Source organism: Laccaria bicolor, genomic scaffold (genome assembly GCF_000143565.1).
Source record: "Laccaria bicolor S238N-H82 LACBIscaffold_35 genomic scaffold, whole genome shotgun sequence".
Taxonomy (NCBI): domain Eukaryota; kingdom Fungi; phylum Basidiomycota; class Agaricomycetes; order Agaricales; family Hydnangiaceae; genus Laccaria; species Laccaria bicolor.
The window spans coordinates 397,491-417,588 of record NW_001889906.1 but is presented as its reverse complement, the minus strand read 5'-3'; the positions used below and the strand labels follow the sequence as shown (position 1 = coordinate 417,588).

Genomic DNA, 20,098 nt, shown 5'->3' with positions numbered 1-20,098 from the left:
CCTAGTACCAATAATCGTAAGTGTCAAGTAACTCATCGTAACACTCTTGCTGTTCTCCGTGCGCACCAGCACGTCTAAACAATTGCATCGCCTCTGCAATAGCCTCGATGGCGTGTTCCTCATCCTGTGAATTCCAAGAGTCACGTCCTTTTCTAAATTGCCACGATAAAATAGAGCCCAACGTCGCCCTGTCTCTGGCCTGCCCATAAACATCACCAACTTGCGTGTGCAAGTCCAGGGCTTTCCGTATTGTTTTCTCGGCATCGTCAAACCTTGACTCCTGCAAGAATATGCCCGCTTGAATGTAAACATCGTCTCCTTGTCCAGCGACATCTCCGATTTGTATATGCATTGCCAGTGCGTCAGATATTCTGGTCAATGCTTCCTGAATGGAGCCCTGCTGCAGATAAACCTCGGAAATTTTGTTCAAATCGGCCGCCTGCCCTTGTATATTGCCGGTTTGTGTATGCAAACGAAGAGCCTCTTGGAAGCTCTCCACCGCATGTTCAAAATTTGCAACACGGAGAAAATAGAGACCCAGGTGGTATAAGCCGATCGCTTGCCCAAGGGGGCAGCACATCTGGACGTAGAGTTTCAGTGCCTCTTGGAAAGAGTCTTGCGCTGCTGGCAGATCAGGCTTTCGCAAGTGCAGAACCCCATCGAGCACAAGGGTGTCCGCCAGTCCGACCAGATTGTCCTCCTGTTCATATCCATACTTCGCATCATTTTTAAAGTTTTCCGCCACTTCACGTTGACCCCGCCACAAGGAGATGTCTGCCAGATACAAATTGTCATCAGAATAGCCCAAGACGTTGCCCACTTCCTCATGAAGATCCTTTGAGAGGGTTAAAACCTTCTCGGCTTCATCATATTGAGCAAGTGCGATTAAAACCCTTCCGAGAAGATGAAGGTGGTCTGGATTGATATGTGGCGCTCTGAGGGCGAGTGCCTTGTCTACCGCGACTTTGGCTTCGGCAAATTGTGAACGCAGCAAAAGGCTGCAGGCCAATCCAGCTAAACTCTCTGCCTGGCCGACAGTGTCGCCCATGTCCGAATTGATCCTAAGAGCTTGTGTGAAGAAATGGTGGGCCTTGACGGCGTTGCAGGACACCTGCATTACGATTCCCATGCTATTGAATGCAAACGCACGACCAACTTCATCGTCAATATCATCGAAAATTTGTAAAGCATCCGAAATCGCCGTTTGTGCATTGGCGTACTCATATCTTTCCAGGAAAACACGACCCACACCTATGAGGTCATAGGCTTTGCCTGATTTATCCCCAATCTGGTCGTGAAGCCCCATGGCCCGCTCAAACTGGGCCTTCGACTGGTCCAGCTTGGACTTGTCTCTCAACAACAGACAACCGAGATTGTGAAGGTCATACGCTTGCCCAGATACGTCTCCAGCTTCAAGATGTAGCTTCACAGCAAGCGTGAACTTCTCCTCGGCTTGAAGGAAACAAGATTTCCTACTCGCGAGTTGTCCCCAACATCCCAGACAATCCCCACGGAGCTTCAAGGTGAGATCCACTGCCGCCGGGTTTACCACAGTTGGAGGCGACATGGCAGGTTTCGTCAAAAATTTGAAGAGCTTCACCCGTGGAAGCAGATTCGGTTTTGATAGGTTCACCGGTAGTCCCGGGGAAGTAAGAGGAGTAACGGTTTTACCGATGACTTGCGACTCAGCTAAACGGTCTACTGCAACGGATATCGCTCCCGAAGTGCCCAATCCAGAAGTGTAGGCAAAATGGCTAAAGCTTAGGACCGCCTCCACCGTTTTATCCAAAGGCCTGCCGGACTTTAATGCGTCAATGAGCATGGTCTCGACGTTACTTGTCTCCTCACTGAAACGTTTACGGATGCTGGCATCGCCGTATGAAGTTCCCTGAGATGCAAGCCCAATGAAGACGTCCTGCAGGAAAGAGCGTGCTTCGAAAGATGGTGGATGGTGAGCACAGACATATAATCTAATGGGGCTAAGAATTCGGATACGATGATCGGGATCCTCGAATACTAGCGAATTCTGGCGCAAAGTTGATACCGCCTTCTTCACCCTGACGACACTAGGAAGGCCCCTCTCACACGCATGCAGTGCCCAGCTCGACATTCCGTCAGGAAGGCAAGCGAGAACGCTGAGGAACGAAAGCGCATCAGGGTCCTTGTTCAATCTTGGACTAGAGAGGGACAACCGAACAGATGCCTCGAGGCTTGAGAGTCGATCTTGGCCGCCTTCCACCATCGCCGTGCTCTCCTCTGTCCAGCGCGCCCATAGTGCCTCCGTCGTTTCCCCGTCGACCGCCGCTAGATTGGCTAAGAGGGTCACTGCCAACGGCACGCAGTCAACAGCTTTCATAAGGTTGACCGCATGAGAGTCCAGTTTCTGCGAGATGGTGTGGAAGATAGAAGATGCAGAATCCAGATCTACTGGCTGTAGCGGGGGCATGAGGTTGGACCACTCAACTCCGGCTGGGCGTTGCGATCCACGCAAGGTAATCATGACTACGACATGCGAAATCGCAGTGATTTCGTTGAGCATGAGCTCGACATCCGACCGATATTCTGGGGGGTCCCAACATGTCTCGAAATTGTCAAGGACAAGGATACATGGATTCAGAGCTAAATGTCGAAGAATGGCGTCCAAAAGTAGGTCTGTTACATCCTCTGTCTTTATCTGTAACGCAACTGCCAGTTCATTGACAAGCCGATCAGGGGACGATGCTGCTTCGCATGAGACGAAGACTCTGGCATCCCCATACTTGGTTTGAACTCTTGCGTCGTGCAGGACAGAGAGGGCTAGCGATGTCTTGCCTATACCTCCGGCTCCCAATATGGCTATTCTCGTCAGATGATTGATATCATCTGAGTAGTCATGCTTCAAAACGGCAGCTACAAGCGTCTCAATCTCATGGTCACGACCAAACATAATCTGTGGCTTGGATCGAAGCCTTGTTAAACGCGGACGGGGGACATCCAGCGACTGTGGCTTGAACCGTTCCTGTAATCAAACGGGGTTAAAGCTGTGTTGCAGAATCTGAACATTGAAAAGGGGATCACCTCGTTTGATACACCCTCTGCGATTTTCGTAGTGCGTAACACAATAGAAGACTTCAACTGCGAGGACGTTAGTACCCTTCTCATCAGAGTACGAGAATTGATTTACTTGAAAAGAGGTGATAGCGGTATCCAATCTACGGTCTTGAACCATCATGTTACCCGCAACGGCGTCGCGGTTAATGAGGCGATCTAAACGGGAAAGCATCGTCTGATTTGAAAAGGAAGCGAGGCCTGTATATATCGCCTCCAAAACACTGTCATATCGTTATAATAGATTGAGGAGGCATGATTGATGAACTTCACCTAGCTATCTGCAATAAATCCTCCTTAAGGTCGTCGAGCCCGGTCGAAGAATCCTTCTGCGTCGCGAGCAACGCAGTGAAAACAACGCGAGAGTAGCTCATCACCTTTTCCACCAGCTCTTTGCACCTCTCCTGGTTGGTGCGGACTTGCTATGACTTGTATAAGCGAAAATAAAGCTGAAGAAGAAAGAAAATACATTTGAAATATCAATGATTTGTTTCACGACTCCAGCTACAACCTTCACGTACGGAACGTTGGAGAAGAGGTCGGAGACTTCGGCCAGAAGCGAAAGCATGGTCGCCGAATTGGCTACGATGGTATCGTGGCCATTGGTAGCAGCAGAGTCAGTTTGAGCTGAGACCATTGACGCGAGTGTGGGGGGGACATCATTGGGGGGAGAGCCAGGTTGTGAATCTGTTTTCAAAGATCCAGAAGTCGATGTAGTGACCAAAGTTCCTGAATCGACACTTCCCAATGTCTTTGAGGAATCAGTGTCCGAATAAGTGTTCGAAGCCCTCTTGGAAGTGCTATCGGGAATTGGGATGGACACCATCTGCTGAGTCTTTTGCCCTGATCTCCCATAGAAGATCACGGCCCCACAAGGATATGGGTCGTTACGCCTTGGAAATCTCCCCATATTAATCGAAACGTTTCTCCGTCGTGTTCCCTCCTTCTAAAGTTTCTTCGCCGAAGAATCCACAGTTCAACTTCAAGTAGCTTGATGATAATAGGATTTTCGGGGATTTGAACAGCGTCAGGTCTTTACTGGTGTCAAGCGGTGGTCAAGGAACGCGGCGGCATCCAGAGGACCAGGACGCGTTGTTGCATGAGAATATGATTCAAGGAATGAGGATGAGCGCTCATCGATTCAGGGACTTGCAAATCTTTGATCAAATCGGAAAACAACCAAAATAATTGGGTACACAAGTACCGGATATTCCTCTTCTTTCAAACGCTTTGGTGTGCTCCCAAGATACATGTATAGATACTGCATAACTGTACCGAGATAATTTACAATATATTTGATAGACGAGGCTTCTATTAAACTGCCTTTTCATTATTGCTTGAGTTCCTTCCTCACCATACTCTTCCTCGCGGGTCCAACACCAATCCACTCTATAGGGACGTTTAACGAATCTTCTATGAATTTAATGTATCCCTTGCAGTTCTCCGGCAGGTCGTCGTAAGTTGTAATGTTCTCGATCGAGCTCTGCCACCCAGGCAGGGTAACGTACTCTACATCCACGTTCGCAAGCAATTCCAGGTCGGCTGCGTGGAAAAAAAGGGTATCAGCGAGTGAAATTGGGGAAGTGAGCTGAGCACCTGACCTGGGAATCCTTCCAGTTCCTTTCCATCCACCAGGTACCGCGTCGCAACCTTAATTTCAGGAAGCTGATCGAGGACATCAAGTTTCGTCAAGTTGAGACTGTCGTAGCCGTTTATCATGCTTGAGTGGCGGAGCACGACGAGGTCGAGCCAACCACAGCGTCTTCGCCTGCCGGTCGTAGTACCATATTCCCTGCCTACCTCTTGTAGGTGAACGCCAATGTCCTGTAATGCCAACAGATTAGTTATTTCCACACTCCAACAGGTGTTAGACACGTACGTTGAGCTGTTCGGCGGGGAATGGCCCTCCACCGACACGTGTGGTGTAAGCTTTGACAACGCCAATGGTGCGCCCAATCATCTTGGGGGGTATACCGAGACCGGTGCAGACACCGCCAATCGTAGTTGACGAAGAGGTGACGTAAGGGTAGGTTCCGAAGTCAAGGTCGAGCATCAAAGCGTTGGCTCCTTCCACAAGAACCTTTTTCCCAGATGTGATGGCTTTGTGGATGTAGGCGACACTATCTACGACATATGGCCGCAGTCGTTCTGCGAGTTTCTGTAAATGTCAGACGTGGGCTTTGCATATGTAGGTGGTCAGAATCACCTTGTATCGTTCAATCTCTCCTTCTGTATCGTACTCAAAGTGGCCGTAGCGCTTATACCGGCCTTCTACGAGCTTTCGGAATTTCTCGGCAAAGGTCTCGTGGTCGAAGAGGTGGTGAACGCGTAATCCTGACCGTGAAGCTTTGCCGGAGTAAGCTGGACCGATACCTCGCTTCGTGGTGCCAATGCTACATTGTATACTTCAACATCAGACATTAAAAAAGTAGGGTTACCGTACCTCTTGCCCCCAAGCTCTACCTCCTTCAGCCCATCGACAATCTGATGGAAATCGAACACCAGATGAGCGCGATCGGATATAAAGAGACGGTTGGAGCAATCCAGCCCTGTATATGACTTCAATAATGAATAAAAACCAAAAGGATCATCGAGCACTCACCCTGCGCTTCCAGAGCGTCAAGCTCAGCAAAGAAAGATGGAACGTGGACGACGAGCCCAGACCCAATCAAGCCGGTACAGCGAGGGTTCACGAGCCCTATCAACGTGATAAAGAGTAATTTCATTCAATGAAAGTGGAACGTACCGCTGGGTAATAGATGGAAAGCAAAGGTTTTCAAAACGCCATCGATAGGAACGATGATGGTATGTCCAGCATTGTTGCCTCCAGCGCATCTTGCGCACACATCAATATCAGCAGCAAGGATGTCGACCAGTTTTCCTTTCCCCTCATCTCCCCACTGACTGCCTAACACGACGGTTACTGTCAGGGAAAGATTAGATAGTGACTGTGATAATCCTTTATGAGCACTCACCACTCATAGTCTGTCCGAGTAAAACAGCGGTATCGTTCTCAGTGAACGACTGTGGAACGCTCCAACAACGCCTCTTGTAGCTCGTGGTTGGTAGGAGAGTGATCGGATTGCTATGAAAACTTGGAGATCGGGACTTTCGGCCGATGCCGACGGTCCTCCTGATCATCAACCACCACCACGGACTCGTCGAAAGCCCAAGGATGGCCGTGTTCCCTTCAAGACCTGTGAAACCTAGCTCATTGAACCAAACCGTCAGAAGATACCCAGCTCTCTTTGGTGTCCCATTCGTTCTTCTCATGGTTGCCGCGTCATATGGCCTCAGCACGGTCACTCAAACTCGGTACGATCTGCATGACCAGAAAGTCAAGAATGTATGTTTGTTTTCACTTCTTCTTGAAAGGTATCGCTTATGTCGTTGGCCCAGGTAACGAAGGAACAGGAACTCAAGCTGGACAAGAATCGCAAGAAGTTCGATATACGCGAAGAATACTTCGTACGCCAATCCAACGTTCATACACTTTTTGGTTGTATACTAAGCGAGACGTTGCAGAGACTGAGTGCCCAAGCTGAGGAAGAATGGGAACCCCGACGGATTCCGCGGCCAAAAGGTGTACCGGAATGGGGCGTTCCTCCCACAGAACCTCCGCCAAAATCGTCCGAGCCTCCGTCAGAGTCATCCTAGCTAGTAGCTCATGGCGTGTTGAGCTACTGCGCGTCAACTTTATCTTTACGCCGATGCCTGTGTGTGTTGCCCAATCCGCAGCGTCGGAACCACGGGTTTACACTAATCCTCAAGGTCCAACTACGAAGCCAGTTGCGATCACTTTCGGGTAAAGGTTGCGATTTGAAAGCGAAACATTCCCCCCGAGGTGTTCTTCTCAAGGGATCGATGCTTATCCTACCTTACTTGTTGCTGATGAGGTAGACATTGTGGAGACGAAGTTCGTGATAGAGAATGGATCAAGAATACATTATTCTTCGATATTATTGTGCAAAGCGAGAAATGGAATTGACAGATGAAATTCGACTAGGATAATAATCGTCGCGCCGGTAATTGGCCACAATGCACCTGCTCAAAACTTCGAAACTCGTGAACGCCGAAGGGGCTTAGAACATAGCAGTAGACCTTATAGACTATAGACCTCCAAAAGAGAACGCTTATGGAACCAGGGGAAGACAAAGGTTGAAGTTCTGTTGAATGTTGAAATTTGGTTGAACTTGAACGTTAGCGGGTTGGCATACTAGACGCCCAGAACGAGAGCCGTAGTGTCGATGGGGCTGATATATTTGAAAGCAAACTAAAAGTTGCTCCTTCAATCTTTATATTTCCGGAAATTATAGTGATGGTATAGATTGGTACCCGTACTATAACGACGAGCCATAGCAAATAAATAGAGGACGATCCGAGAATGATGCTGTAGCTGGTAGAATGTCGTTGCAAGTCGTCTTGGATATCGTAATTCACTAGGAGTCAGCCCCTCACATCCCTTCTTCCCATCTAACACCAATCTATCCTAAAAGATTATTTAGTACTCATTCGCGCCTCAGAAAGAGAAAAAACACGCACGCGTCGGTATTAAGCATACAGACCCTGGGCCATTTCGGGTCCGGAATAGACCCAGAGATAGAAATACTTTCACAATCATTGAAGGTACTTTTACCCCGCCGGGCCAAGTAGTCATTTGTAACCGGTACCTGGCCAGAAGCTGGCCTGGTCGTAATAGCACAGGTGGCGAATTCAATGACCGCATATCCATTACGGATAGGTGCCACTGATACATCTCCGAGATACCTGTTCATAAGAACCACGCAATGTTCCAATTTCGCCGGGGGAAAACCACCGCAAGTGACAGCGTTTACGCAGTGAGTACCGAGCGAGCCGAGCAGAAGTAACACAGAGACAAGGCGTTTATACATCTGGAAGACAATGTCATTAGGTAGGTATGCAATGGACTATGTGGGGATACCTTGCTTTGAGTTGAACGATGCGCACATGGGACTCAGTGCTCACAAAGCGACTTGTTTATACAGACAAACAAGCGGAATGGTTGGACGTTCCGTGTGATTCGGATCACTCAACAAGAAAGAGAGTGACACGCACGAGCGCCTCTATTTCACAAGTATCGAGGCATCGTCCGCAAAACTAGAAGGTAGGCATCTATGTTGGCGAATGCGCCTGGAATGTTATAACCAACGATGAACATTTTCCAAGGAACTTGCATTGCGAAGTTTCCAAGAAGTCTCCTATCTTATCCGTTATCGGCTGGAGGCAGACGCGAGCAGACCAGGGACCCGGACAGGCCAATATGTCTACTTAATGGCTCAGGACGGCTCCACGTTTATTTACCACAACTGAAAGAACCTGCTTCCTGCTGAACTCGGAGCGGATCCACACAAGATCCGTTCGACAACAGCTCGACACCTAACTCCCTCACCGAATCGTCCCCCATCGAAGGAGTATTCGTCGCCCCAGTATTGCAGAAAACGAGAACAAGAATACTGACAGGTCAGATGTCTCTGAGCGCTGAGCGCTGAACGGCTCGGGGATTGCGCTGATAGGGGATTGTCCTACAAATCGCCTGAATGGCCGAAATGAGTAAAAAGAGCCGTGGCTCAATCTCCTTATCTACCACCATGTCGAACTTGCTCTCTGGTCTTTGTATCTCAAAGTCGGGTATAGACCTCCACTGCATCTCCTCAAAAGACGGCTCTTTCGAGAGCTCAGGAAACGAACCTCTTCATGTGATGGTGTCGACGTCGCTATCCACGTCGCTCGCGGCTCTCTTCAGCGCCCATCCCAGTGAACTCACGGTCCTCACACTGCCAACGCAATTGAATGCCCGTGAGAGGTACCTCATTGAAGCCACAGTGAAGGCCGAGGGGATCAACAGCCGCTTCGTTTTCGACCACATCGACGCCTACATAGCGGGGATGACGCTGACGGAGCTCCTCAACACGGGGATTTTTTTATTCATCGAGGCAACACCAACGAGTTTCACCGCGCGGCTCCTGAATATTCGCCATCAAGGGTCCCAACGGATCCAACATCCTATCCGAACCCACACCGTCTCCGGAAGTTCTTTCCGCTCTCTAGTAGAGCTCATTGGTCAGGTCATAGCATGGATGTTGCTCCAGAACTGCAAGCTTTCCAGGGTAGTCTTCCTCGACATAGACCGTAAGACTGCACGCGTGGCCTTGTCACACATCACCATCCCTTGCCCCATGTTTCACGCATGTGGCGCTGACCTCGCACGTTATGCTGCTGCGTACGCATTTGCTCATGCTGAGGAGCTCCGTGAACCCGATGACCCTAGCCCTACAAGTATGGGAATGACCATCGGCATGCCTATGGCACCCAGTCCTATCTCCATCCTCACTGCCGATGGCACTCCATTTCAAATTGTGCCCGGTCATGATTGCCTCCCAATAGGCCAAAGCGTCCTCCTCACCACTGCACGCGACAATCAGTCCCGCGTCGCTGTGGAACTGGTGCTAGGGAACCATACGGCCGAGATCCGCAATGTATCCTCTAGAGTGGTCCTGGATGGGCTGAGGCCAATGCCCAAAGGCCAGCCACGTATTTGGGTCACGGTTATGATCACAGCTGGTCAGCAAGGAAGCAAAGTTGAAGTCTTGCAAGAGATCAAGGGGGCACCACCAGCTGCGAGGATAGAGGTCCAGCTTCCTTCGCCCTTCGTAGGGCTCCCGACTGACAAGATACAAGCTTATGTGAGGGGTGATCAACGGACACACGCTGCTGCTGTCATTCGCGCACTCCCAGAGGATTGACATATTCACCGACCAACTTTCGGCATCTATACGTGCAAGAAAACAACGAGAAGAACATTATCTAACTCGAAACTACGTCCGACGCTTCTGAATCAACGTCCATAGCATCACCGTCACCATCTGACTCTCCCCTAATCTGCTCAATGCCTCCATAAGGTAGCTTGTCTTTGATCCATCTCCCCCAAAGCACATCGACTCTACAAATCCCCGAAGCAGTAGCTGACGCGAGCAGGCCTGACGCTGCAAGTCCGTTTCCACTATTCCATGATACGCGATGGACGCCAACCTCTCGCGGCCATGCGCCCGTACCAGGAGGATTAGCGTTAACGTTGGAGGTACCACCTTTTGATTTGTTGTTCGCTGCTCGGGTGACTGTTGGCCTGTCGAATGTTTCCTGTGGACATAGTTAGCGATACAGATTGAAGTGGTCGTCTTGGTCGTATGCTACTTACTTGGGGAAGAAATCTATCTAGCATGCGATACTCTTTTGTGTTACGACTGTAGTCCATTTGGTAGAGCTTATGTACAAAGAAGGGCTGTTGGAGGACACCAATTCAACGAGTCTCGATGAATAGATCCAATGAGGGAACATACCACAGAGCCACCCCTTCGTGTTGATCTCAGCGTGTTCGTGGTAGAACAGGATCCGTCAGCAGCGCCAACCGCCAGCTGGGGATGATACTGAGATGCGTCGACGCTCTATCACAACAATTAGCCTCACTCGTTCTGTGTCATTTAGAAGCTTAAATCAGGTACGCACCCACACAGGACCTTGAGGCTCCAGCAATGAATGTCCCCTACCCAGCATACTCGGCGACGCGGAGTACGCTTTCACAGTATTCTCATGATCCATGGTGATTGGACCACCAGCGAAAGGCGAAAACGCCAATGCGTTTATCACATCTATGATATACTATCAGCATCGCCTGAAGAAAGTTCCAGAAATGTGCTTGCCCCTAGTCCTGTTCATGACGGACCCGTGCCCTTCACGGATGTCCGTCATGCACTCCATACCATCATACCCACCGCTAGCTATAACCGTGGGGTCTCCATCAACGCGCGGGGCACCAGATGGCCAGCATGGCGGAGCCTGTATCCAAGCCAAGGCATGGATCGCAGATTGGTGAACAGTGAGGTAGTGTGTAGGAAGTATATCGGTGATTGTTTCAGAATCTGTGATAGGGTCAATAAGTTAGCAGGCGCAATGGTAAACAATGACGAGAAGGCACACCTGGGGATGTCCAAGATTTGAGGGAGGGTCCAAGGTCATAGACCGCAATGATGCCTGCATTGAATTGTCAGCGTAAGGCTGTTATAGGCAGGCACGACGGACCATTAGTGGTGCCAATAGCCACTAGTTCGCTGTTGGCCCAGTCAAAGGTCCAGCATGATGTTTCTTCAAGTTCGATCCGAATGATAGGCTCAGGCAGGCTGACTGTGACATGGGACCAAGTCAATTTCAAAAGGTCACCGATTTGGGGAAAACATACTGCAAACAGGCTTCGACGGGTCGTGATCAGGGCTCCTTACGTCCTCAGGTTGGGGCACGCTGTAGATAGAGAGGGAACCATCCTCAAAGGTACCAGCAAGAATGCCCAACTTTCGTGGTCGTTTTGACTCCGAAATCTGAAGATTTGCAACAGGTTCAATCATCTAATCACAAAAAAGCAGAGGGTAAACGTTACAGAGTCATGAGACGCAAGGGGGCACCATTTGATCTCATGAGCTGGACCAGCGTCTACGCAGATGATCATTTCGCATTTCATAATGCCGGGATCATTGTTTTTCATCGCCGCAGCGCGGTTAGCTGGTATAGGTCTGGTAGGGGCCAGAGACCAGATCTGAATGCATGCGTAGGCAGGTCTTGGTACCTTTGTTCCGATGTCTGGCAAATGTGAACGTGACGGGAAAGGCGCAACTGCAAGGTATTGCTTATACGAGCGTGCTTCAGAAGAGAAGGTTCAATCAATAACGAAGAAAACCTGTAATGTCTACTTACCAGCACGATCTTCGACGTGGATTGGGCACCAATCAAGACCCCAGACCGGGGCACCCGCGTTGAAAATGTGCGCTTTGCTCTCTGGTAGGAATTTTGCTGCGAGGGAAACAAATAAACGATCACTCCGGAACAAGGAAGAAGCGGGTGACCAACACATGGGATGGGATTCTAGCATGTTCATCTCGACAAGCGTTTGAGACGTAATGTGGCCAAAGTAGCAATGTACTGGTGGAGGCGATTTAAGATTGCCTTCATCAGTGGTAGTATCATCGGTTGGTACATAAGGAGCTGCATCACTGAAAAGTATCCAAAGTTCCAGAGTTAGAAAATCTGGCTTTTGAAAGTACGTAGCGCTCACCTCTCGCTCAAAACTCTCCACCCATTCTTCACGCACAGGTCTGCCCATACCCGCGGCCGCCTCTTCGCCTCGCTATCAACGTCGTTCCCGGTCGTCACAGCCTCCTTGTACCACCCACGGTCCTCCACCATTTCCCAGAGAGGTCCGGAGCCGACGTTGTAACCCCAGGACTTGTTCACCCTATCCGTAACCTTCGGGCTTTGGGTGAAGCTATTCGTCAAGACGACAGGCGCAGATCCAAAGAGAGGCGGTCGCACAGTAAACCTTTCCACGCGTCCGGAACGAGAAAACAGAGGCACCGCTCGGTGTCGGTGATGGACGCTTGGAGCCGGAAGAACATACATCTGCCGCTTGGATGAACGGACGAGGTTCGTACCAGGACCGCCGACAGATTTTATAGTTGAGCCAGCTTTGGCCTTTCCTTTCCCTTTGACTTTCGGCGGTGGCACTACTTCAATGTCAGACGGCGCGAAGTTGTCCGCAAGCTGGTAGTTGGGGGTCGAGGCACCGGTGGGAGACACGACAGTCGTCTCAACTTCGAGTACGTCTTCATCGACTACATCACCTTCTGCATCTTCGTCGTCGTCTTCCAAGTCTTCTGGATTGGCAGCTTGTGGTTCGTCGAGGGCAAAATCACTTCCACTAGAACCCTCTTCCTCGGCAGCAAGAGTCGACGAGCCAGCCTCGTCTTCTATGTCGTCAAAACCTGCCATGAAGGCATAGCTCGGCCTGCTCGTACGCGGCCGAAGTTGTCGAGTCATCGTCCTGAGAAAACACGAAGAAAACGCGGTTTCATGAATAAATATGAGAGGACGTCTTGAAGGATGTTGTGGTTTATGGTCAAAAAAGGTAGAAACCTTATCTTATCTTATTTCTGCACATAGCATCTGAGTATCGTTCGCTTCTTCTTGAGGTGTCTGGCCCCTCATGCGACACGATTATTGCTTTAGGTTACTGAACCTGAAAGTTAACTGGGTCTATAGTTGTCCCTTCTTGCTGACTTACTGAACGCATCGGCTTGGACATCGGTGCTGGACATCTCGCTTGTCAACCGCCGGTCACTGAACTGACGCCCAAAAAGTAGCAAACAGTTATTGAAGTTGTAATATTACACCAAATTCTCATCATCGGAAAGGTTATAGTCCGCAGGTAAAAGTTGATCACTGTGGGCCCTGATCTGCGGATGGGCATCAAGATAAGCTTGTTTTCTTCTCTCAACAATCGCGCTCCCTGGGTACCAAGTAATCTCTTCATAGTAATCAGCGGGCACCTTGACATTGGGATCCACTATGATTGTTATGTCAAGGTCGTCAACGCGGATTTGCATACATCCCATGTGAAATACTTACCGAAGAAAGGAAGGGTGCGACTTGCTTTCTTCATGTCCTCTTCAAGTTCTCGAGCTTCACTGTCAAGCAACAGCTGGCTACCATCTGGCTCAATAACATCAGCATACAACTCTGGAAGGTGTGATGTTGGCCAGGCTCTACCTTCTCGCGGACAAGCATCAGATGTAACGTGACTGCCGCTTCTCCGTCGACCGCTACCTGGATCGGACGTGGTACCCATATCATCATGGATTTCGTCGTCTTCGTTTTCATACTCGCGTTTGCGTTTTACACCACCGCGTCCGCCTCTACCACCGCCGCGTCCGCCACCACTGCGTCCGCCGCCTTCTTCTCCTCCACCACTATCGTATTCGTCTGCACCACCGCCTTCGTCCCAACCACCGTCTTCGTCTCCGTCACTATCGTCGGCTCTATCATCAGTGCCTGAGGCCGTCAGAAATCTAAAGTCTTTCTTGAGAGCCACCGTGGAGCCCTTGACAATGTCCATCAACGCCCACGCGAAACGAGCATAGAGGGCTTCATGAGACAATGAGTTTTTGAGATCGAATTGAACGTTGTGATATCGTTCGGCACTTTGAGTGGGTATGAGGAAATGAACAACGAGTTTACCAAGTTTTGGGACGATAACAAATGCCGCCTGATCAAATAGGCCCAGGCGCAAGTCCCACCGAAGAGTGAAGAGGTTGCTGAGGCTGTTGGTGATCGAGTATTGGTTGCCAGTTAGATAGACGTTCATATTATTTTGAACCAGCTGATGACAAGTCAGATTGGCGACAAACCTACGTCGAATACAAGCATTTTGCGTACCCATTTCTCATTATTCCCGACAACATGGGCAATAGTAAGGCAATCCCGCGATTCCGATATGAGACACTGGGTGTCTCGGCTTTTAACAATTTCGCTTATTGCAATCGAATTTGAAGACCAAACAGGTTTTAGGAGCTCGGTCTGCCAGGCCGGGGGGAGTTGTAAGTGCGGAAATTTCCAGAGAGGAAAATCACAGCATATTGGGTATAGCGGGTCGGATTGTTGGGTACTGAGATGGTAGTAGTATTTCCCTGGGGGTATAATTGAATCCAGGTCAACATTTAAGCGTCCATTAGCATGGCGATCACGAGAAGTGGAGAGATAGCCATCCTCATTACAGGCCAGTATCCGACATGCGGTGATTGCGGTTCCATAGTGTATACCAAAGTTGTCGGGAGGACAACAGTCAAAAGCGGGAAGCCTCAAAAAACATCGATTATTAGCTGGGTGCCGAAACTTAACCAAAGATAGGTCGGATGGGGGTCCATGCGGAGCTACTTTGACCTGTGGCCGTTGTCGAATAGCCATTCTAGCTGCAGTATCAGGAGCTGGCGATTGACTTGTAGAAGGCTCCATGGTAGGACAGGTCCTAGATCAATTCAAACTCCGACTTATCGACAGCTGCGCTGCAAAATATAGTACGTCTGTTAGTAGAGCTTTCTTCCTGTTGCAAAAAACGAACAAAATGCTGGTGAGACATTTTTGCATCGTTGGCTTGAGGACGTACTTGAGTGCTCAGATGTCACTGAATGGCTGAAAAACCTCAACACTTCAGATCACGCAGAGTCCTAGGGGCCACAGCGGTGCTCCGTAACACTGTTTTGCAGAGAAGAAACAATAGTGGTAGTTTCGTCCAACTCGACAAACGCTTTCGCAATGGGATTGCATTCGGTGGTAAGAGCGACCGGCTGGATTACCAGATTATCACCTGAAAACGACTTGGAGTTGGGTAGATCTGAAAATGTAAAAAGTTTATATATTATAGACAAGTATGGGGATCCGGACGGGAATGGAGTCAAAGACGCTGGCATGCAGAAATGCCACCCCGCCTTGCATATCGGAGTGGAGTGTGCAAGAAAGAGGGAGGTAACCGTTGGGAAACCATGTAGAGGACCGTCAGAAAGGGTGGGCAATCTTCATTCAGGAGCAGATAAATACGATCTTTGGGGAAAGCCACTCGGATTCAAACTTCGCCACAACAAAGTTTGGGATTTGGGGACGCTAAAGTACTGCCCGGGAGGGGGCTGAGGTGCGAGCTAGGCTGCCCTTCGCACCACGCTGACATTTTTTTTACTTGCATCGGAGAGAGAGGTGGCAGGAGCTGTTAGGCGTCGATCGTAGCTGAAGGAATTTGAGTGGGGAAACCAGTCGTAAATTCCGTAATATTCTTCGATTTATTTGGAACGCCGCTGAGCGCACTGGACGATCGTAAACATCAACGTTTCAACAACACAATCCTGTCATATCCATTCGCCCGCCCTCCGCCCACGTAATGCAAATATTTCAGCGTGTCCAACGGTGTTATTGAGGACTCGTGACTGACTCGCCTTTTCGACGTCCGTGACACGCTTCATCACTGATCCGTGCGATGTCGACCGACATTCCATCCTTCAAGCGTCAATGCCGCAGCTGAGAAGAGATAGTTAACATTGGGGTTAGTAGGAGGAACACCAGTTGATGGGTGGTAAACCGGCAGGCGGGGTAGGCCTGCAGGTAGCCTGCAGGTATGTCTTACTGCACTCCAACTGCTCGGAAGCCTAAATTCTGCTGCATAGCTTGTTGGTCGCCAGAATTTCACTAGAACAGCATCATCAAAGCATGAAACTGCTCGTCCTTGTGGCTGCATTTTCGGGAATGCATTCCGACTGGAATAGGACTGGGTCTCTCAAAAGCGTGCAGAGAAATTGGTGCTCGAAGGCTCTAAATTTCAGCTGCAGATGCCGTAGCCGTCTCTGCTGATCTATCTTTCGGTATCTCATGTCAAGGCGGCAACAAGTTTGTAGAATGGTGAGCCTTTCACAAACATTTCTATGTTCTTTGAGAATGTCGGCCACACGACTGCGCTTTTGCATCGTGTTGGATTCGAACATCTCACTCTGGAATTTTGGAGATGGTGCCAGAATTCGGGCGGAAGAGGCCAGGCAGAGAAATGTTGCGATGACGGTATTCTGGCCGTCTCGTTGTTGTTGGTTCTGATGTGTTTCTCTGGCAGCCTTACTTTCCCCGTTTCTGTGGTGCATCTATACTGGCATTGAGCGTAGGATGGGTGAAATAGAACAAGACGCGAGCCCTGAGCTCACCACCTTGTGTTTGTGACATCGGGTCACGTCACGCCAGTGGTCCAAGCGCAATTCACAGCGAGGAGGTTGGTGAACCATACGCACGAATGCCTACAGGCGCTTCCACATACACTATCGGTGTAGTTGAATACGGTGTTGACGTGCCCCAATCTGCTCAAGGCCCGACGAAGACCTCGAACAAGCCTCGAGAGTCTAGGGGCGTAATGATTCTTTTCCCCCCTTCTGTGTGTCAAGAGATTAGATTTTCTCTCTCGCAAAAATTCCATACTGAAGATAACTTATCTGGTGTAGCATGTTGATCGGCGCAGAATCACCCTACAGCAAATTTGCGTGTCCATTCACCGCAGTTTTGACGAGGATAATCGTCGTTAAGGTAGCAGGCACCTAGTGCTGGCCATGGTCGGCCTCGTTGAACTTGAAGGGACGTGCACCGTGGACCATCCAAGCTGCCATATAAATGCGTGCATCAATCTTCTCCCGCCCTTCCCTGCACACCGCAGCGTGGGTGCCATAACATCCTGTAAGTAGATACAGCACGGGTCGAAATGTTGCGTCTTACCCTTTGTAAACAGGTGGAAAGCGCAAATCCAGGATACTGGAACCGAGGACTGTCGATGCGCACAAAAACAATGGATAGACTTGGTTACTTCTTCCTAATGGAGGAATACCCTATTCTCGATATGGACGCCCTCCTCCGCCGTTTGGCGTTTCAGCCGCCTCATTTGTGTACCTGAAAACGGCAAACCTAATTACGTTTCTTTAATAGCCAGCCTGGCTCTAACCTACAGTATTCCTTTTTTTTCTTTCTTTTCCTTTCTCGTCGCTCTCATGTTGAACGACATCCTTGAACCTCGCCCTCCCAAAGAGCCATGTTTGTCGCTCGCGTTGGCGGTCGCTTGCCTGCCACACTTGGCACCATCGCAGGGAAAACGTATCGATCCTCAGCGACAACATTTTGCAGAATATCACACTTCACCACAAGCCAAAGTTCGTCTCGTCTCAATCTGTTCAATTTTCTTGCCTTGCTCATATTTGAGTGCCCTGCAGTACACCAGTTCCCCCGCAAAGGTTTGTCACACCGACTGTCATACGTTACCGTACTTCGGTGTTTAATCTCGAGCGCAGCCGAGCGCCTCTGTCAGCGAGGAGGACCCTGACGACGACGTCGCCAGCGACCATGTACCCAAAGGGTGTATCCCGCAATTTGTCAGTGCCTGTGAAGCTTCCAAAATGAGACTCGCGTTTCTCAAGGTATCTTCTGTCCACCCTGATGGCAGCGCGCTGACTTTGGTTTCTTAGAGCATGAGCTCTTCTGCCTTCAGTCGTCATCGCGCTCGTTCCTAGACTCATAAATGGACTATGCTACTTCTGAAGATAGATCAGCTACATTGGTTTACAGATGCGCAATTCTTCTTTTCTTGTCACGCTCATTTACCTACCCACCATCTCTCCCAGAGTAATGCCTGAATAGTTATTCACTATATTGTACTTGCCCCTTTAAAATACACTCACCTTGCTTGACTTTTTCTTCAGAGTGATCAAACCTTGACCTTTTTGTGCTGCAGGGAACCCCTCCTCCCTCCTCCTCCTCCGTTGGGAGGAAGCCTTACGACTTCTAATTCTATTCCAATCCCTTTCTTACCAGCAGGGATCTTCGAAGGCGAGACGAAAACTAATGAGAATACAATCTGGGCACGCATCCTTTAGAGGATGTATTTAGCTCATTCTTACTCTCTCCTTTTTCTTTCGGAATGATGATTGTTATTATGTTATAATCGACATTAATTACCGCTTCCCTGCGCGCTTGAGAGCAAGGTGGACCCTATGTTTATTTGCAGGAGCAGCGGCTAACCTCTCATCGTCAGCGGGAGCTTCGTCACAACAAGGGCCCTCTGGTACTGGCGACTTTCCCCGTCTACGCGCAACTCGATGGTGGATGAGTACAGGAGGCAGAGGAACGACATCTGCTTTCCCAGCCTGCACGAAGCTCTGTCATTCAACACAATCCATATCTGAAGGTCGCGAGAAGGTGCGTTCAAGATTGAAACGTGATTCCACAAAGAAGACACTCACTTCCGTTGGATGTATCTTGAATTCTTGTCCAAGGCAGTCTGGGGTGTCTCATCGTCAATTGTTTGCCGAGCCACGTCATCACATTCTCAACCACCCCCTGATTGATTCCAAGCATAACGAGGTGCGCACCAGCCATCTTGGACTGTGGGCAACTAATCCCGATGACTCATCCATATCTTCGGGAAAAGAAGTTGCTTTGGGTCAAATTGACCTGCTTGGTGAAACCTCCAGTAATGACAGGAGAAGCAAGACCTAGTGAGATGGCAAAGATGGAGTCTAAGATGAGTCGGACGTTTCCAAAGAGAGGCTACACAACGCAATAGGTCACCGGTCAGGCTCGGAAAACGAGAAAGAGAGAAGACAAGGCTGACCTCAGACTCCGCTTCACGTATGGACATGAGGAGAAAGATGATAAGAGCTTGGATCTTGATGTACGTTTGCATTTATGGGAGACCCGCGTTCAGGAAGGTCCGGCTTGAGTCGGTAGTTTGAGCATGCAAATCCATCGGTAGCTTTCGCAGCAAAGCCAGTTGATCATGTGCAGCAATGGTGACATGCCAATGATGAGTAGCAAGAAGTATGATGCAGGCGCCCATAGCACATGGTGCGCGGGAACTCGACGAGGTCGGAGGCGGCGAGGCCCTCGGAAATCCTTCGGGTTCATAAAGCGTCTGTTTCAGTGTTGAGACGGCGCAGATCTGAACCCCTTCTCTACGGTATACAACGCCACCTCAAACATTCGAATCCAATTGAAAGCCAAGAAATTGCGAGAATTGGGAGGCATCTTGATGAGAATTATTCATCTGCAGGCGAAGTTATCGACAGATCACATACCAGCTAAAATGGATACACAGCGTTTAGAAGGATCGGCGTCCAATGCAGGAATTCGTGATACTGGGGAGAGGATGCAGTGTTAGATACGAAGTATGCGGGTTTCTTGGAGACTGAGTACTGATACTTAATGGAACTGTACAGAATGTGGTCAGACCCAGACGGATATTTTCAATTTTGAACACCGACTCCCGACGTCAACCTGCGTTTCCTCTGTCGTCTCCTGCGAAATTCATATTCAGTATTCTTTTTTCAGCTCTTCGACCTTTTGGGGAGGCAGCCGAGTGGCACGAGCATCTATCAGGTTTCCAATGGCCAGAGCTTAGAGAAACTTGCACATTCTTTGTTGCATAGAACGCCCAACTTGAAGGATCAGACGGAGATCTTATATCATTCGGAAACAATCACCACAATTGGCACTTGTAGACGACGACTTGTGACAAGTGCTCAAGGACTAGGGACCTATGACCTGCACACAGCCGCTGTCTTTGAAATCCAACGAGCCGGTCCACTTATATGGAGGAAGGACT

The 20,098-nt window shown here is 49.5% G+C and overlaps 8 protein-coding genes across 8 annotated transcripts; 1 reads left to right on the top strand and 7 right to left on the bottom strand.

Moving 5' to 3' along the window:
* Position 1: 1 nt before the first annotated feature.
* On the bottom strand, positions 2 to 3,997 carry LACBIDRAFT_307512 (uncharacterized protein; the record flags this gene model as incomplete). Its single annotated transcript, XM_001886030.1, has 5 exons — positions 2 to 2,998; positions 3,058 to 3,114; positions 3,164 to 3,311; positions 3,361 to 3,509; positions 3,557 to 3,997. The coding sequence occupies 5 exons, from the start codon at positions 3,995 to 3,997 to the stop codon at positions 2 to 4; spliced, it is 3,792 nt and encodes a 1,263-aa protein (XP_001886065.1).
* A 276-nt stretch (positions 3,998 to 4,273) lies between these two features.
* Positions 4,274 to 6,069, bottom strand: LACBIDRAFT_295311 (uncharacterized protein; the record flags this gene model as incomplete). The annotated part of the gene is made up of 8 exons (XM_001886029.1): positions 4,274 to 4,629; positions 4,689 to 4,911; positions 4,967 to 5,245; positions 5,294 to 5,480; positions 5,531 to 5,636; positions 5,690 to 5,785; positions 5,834 to 6,010; positions 6,063 to 6,069. 8 exons carry the CDS (start codon positions 6,067 to 6,069, stop codon positions 4,418 to 4,420), a joined length of 1,287 nt encoding a protein of 428 aa, XP_001886064.1. The 3' UTR covers positions 4,274 to 4,417.
* A 1,306-nt stretch (positions 6,070 to 7,375) lies between these two features.
* LACBIDRAFT_307509 (uncharacterized protein) lies at positions 7,376 to 7,862 on the bottom strand (the record flags this gene model as incomplete). The annotated part of the gene is made up of 2 exons (XM_001886028.1): positions 7,376 to 7,571; positions 7,630 to 7,862. The coding sequence occupies 2 exons, from the start codon at positions 7,860 to 7,862 to the stop codon at positions 7,376 to 7,378; spliced, it is 429 nt and encodes a 142-aa protein (XP_001886063.1).
* Positions 7,863 to 8,696: 834 nt separating this feature from the next.
* Positions 8,697 to 9,851, top strand: LACBIDRAFT_331709 (uncharacterized protein; the record flags this gene model as incomplete). Its single annotated transcript, XM_001886116.1, has 1 exon — positions 8,697 to 9,851. The coding sequence occupies one exon, from the start codon at positions 8,697 to 8,699 to the stop codon at positions 9,849 to 9,851; it is 1,155 nt and encodes a 384-aa protein (XP_001886151.1).
* A 72-nt stretch (positions 9,852 to 9,923) lies between these two features.
* Positions 9,924 to 10,704, bottom strand: LACBIDRAFT_307508 (uncharacterized protein; the record flags this gene model as incomplete). Its single annotated transcript, XM_001886027.1, has 4 exons — positions 9,924 to 10,223; positions 10,304 to 10,387; positions 10,446 to 10,550; positions 10,612 to 10,704. 4 exons carry the CDS (start codon positions 10,702 to 10,704, stop codon positions 9,924 to 9,926), a joined length of 582 nt encoding a protein of 193 aa, XP_001886062.1.
* A 63-nt stretch (positions 10,705 to 10,767) lies between these two features.
* On the bottom strand, positions 10,768 to 12,969 carry LACBIDRAFT_307507 (uncharacterized protein; the record flags this gene model as incomplete). Its single annotated transcript, XM_001886026.1, has 7 exons — positions 10,768 to 11,024; positions 11,083 to 11,136; positions 11,185 to 11,286; positions 11,342 to 11,477; positions 11,537 to 11,796; positions 11,851 to 12,146; positions 12,209 to 12,969. 7 exons carry the CDS (start codon positions 12,967 to 12,969, stop codon positions 10,768 to 10,770), a joined length of 1,866 nt encoding a protein of 621 aa, XP_001886061.1.
* Positions 12,970 to 13,316: 347 nt separating this feature from the next.
* LACBIDRAFT_307506 (uncharacterized protein) lies at positions 13,317 to 14,293 on the bottom strand (the record flags this gene model as incomplete). Its single annotated transcript, XM_001886025.1, has 2 exons — positions 13,317 to 13,495; positions 13,558 to 14,293. The coding sequence occupies 2 exons, from the start codon at positions 14,291 to 14,293 to the stop codon at positions 13,317 to 13,319; spliced, it is 915 nt and encodes a 304-aa protein (XP_001886060.1).
* A 3,197-nt stretch (positions 14,294 to 17,490) lies between these two features.
* Positions 17,491 to 19,135, bottom strand: LACBIDRAFT_331707 (uncharacterized protein; the record flags this gene model as incomplete). Its single annotated transcript, XM_001886024.1, has 7 exons — positions 17,491 to 17,668; positions 17,761 to 18,026; positions 18,104 to 18,127; positions 18,177 to 18,301; positions 18,738 to 18,879; positions 18,949 to 19,044; positions 19,109 to 19,135. 7 exons carry the CDS (start codon positions 19,133 to 19,135, stop codon positions 17,491 to 17,493), a joined length of 858 nt encoding a protein of 285 aa, XP_001886059.1.
* Positions 19,136 to 20,098: the final 963 nt, after the last annotated feature.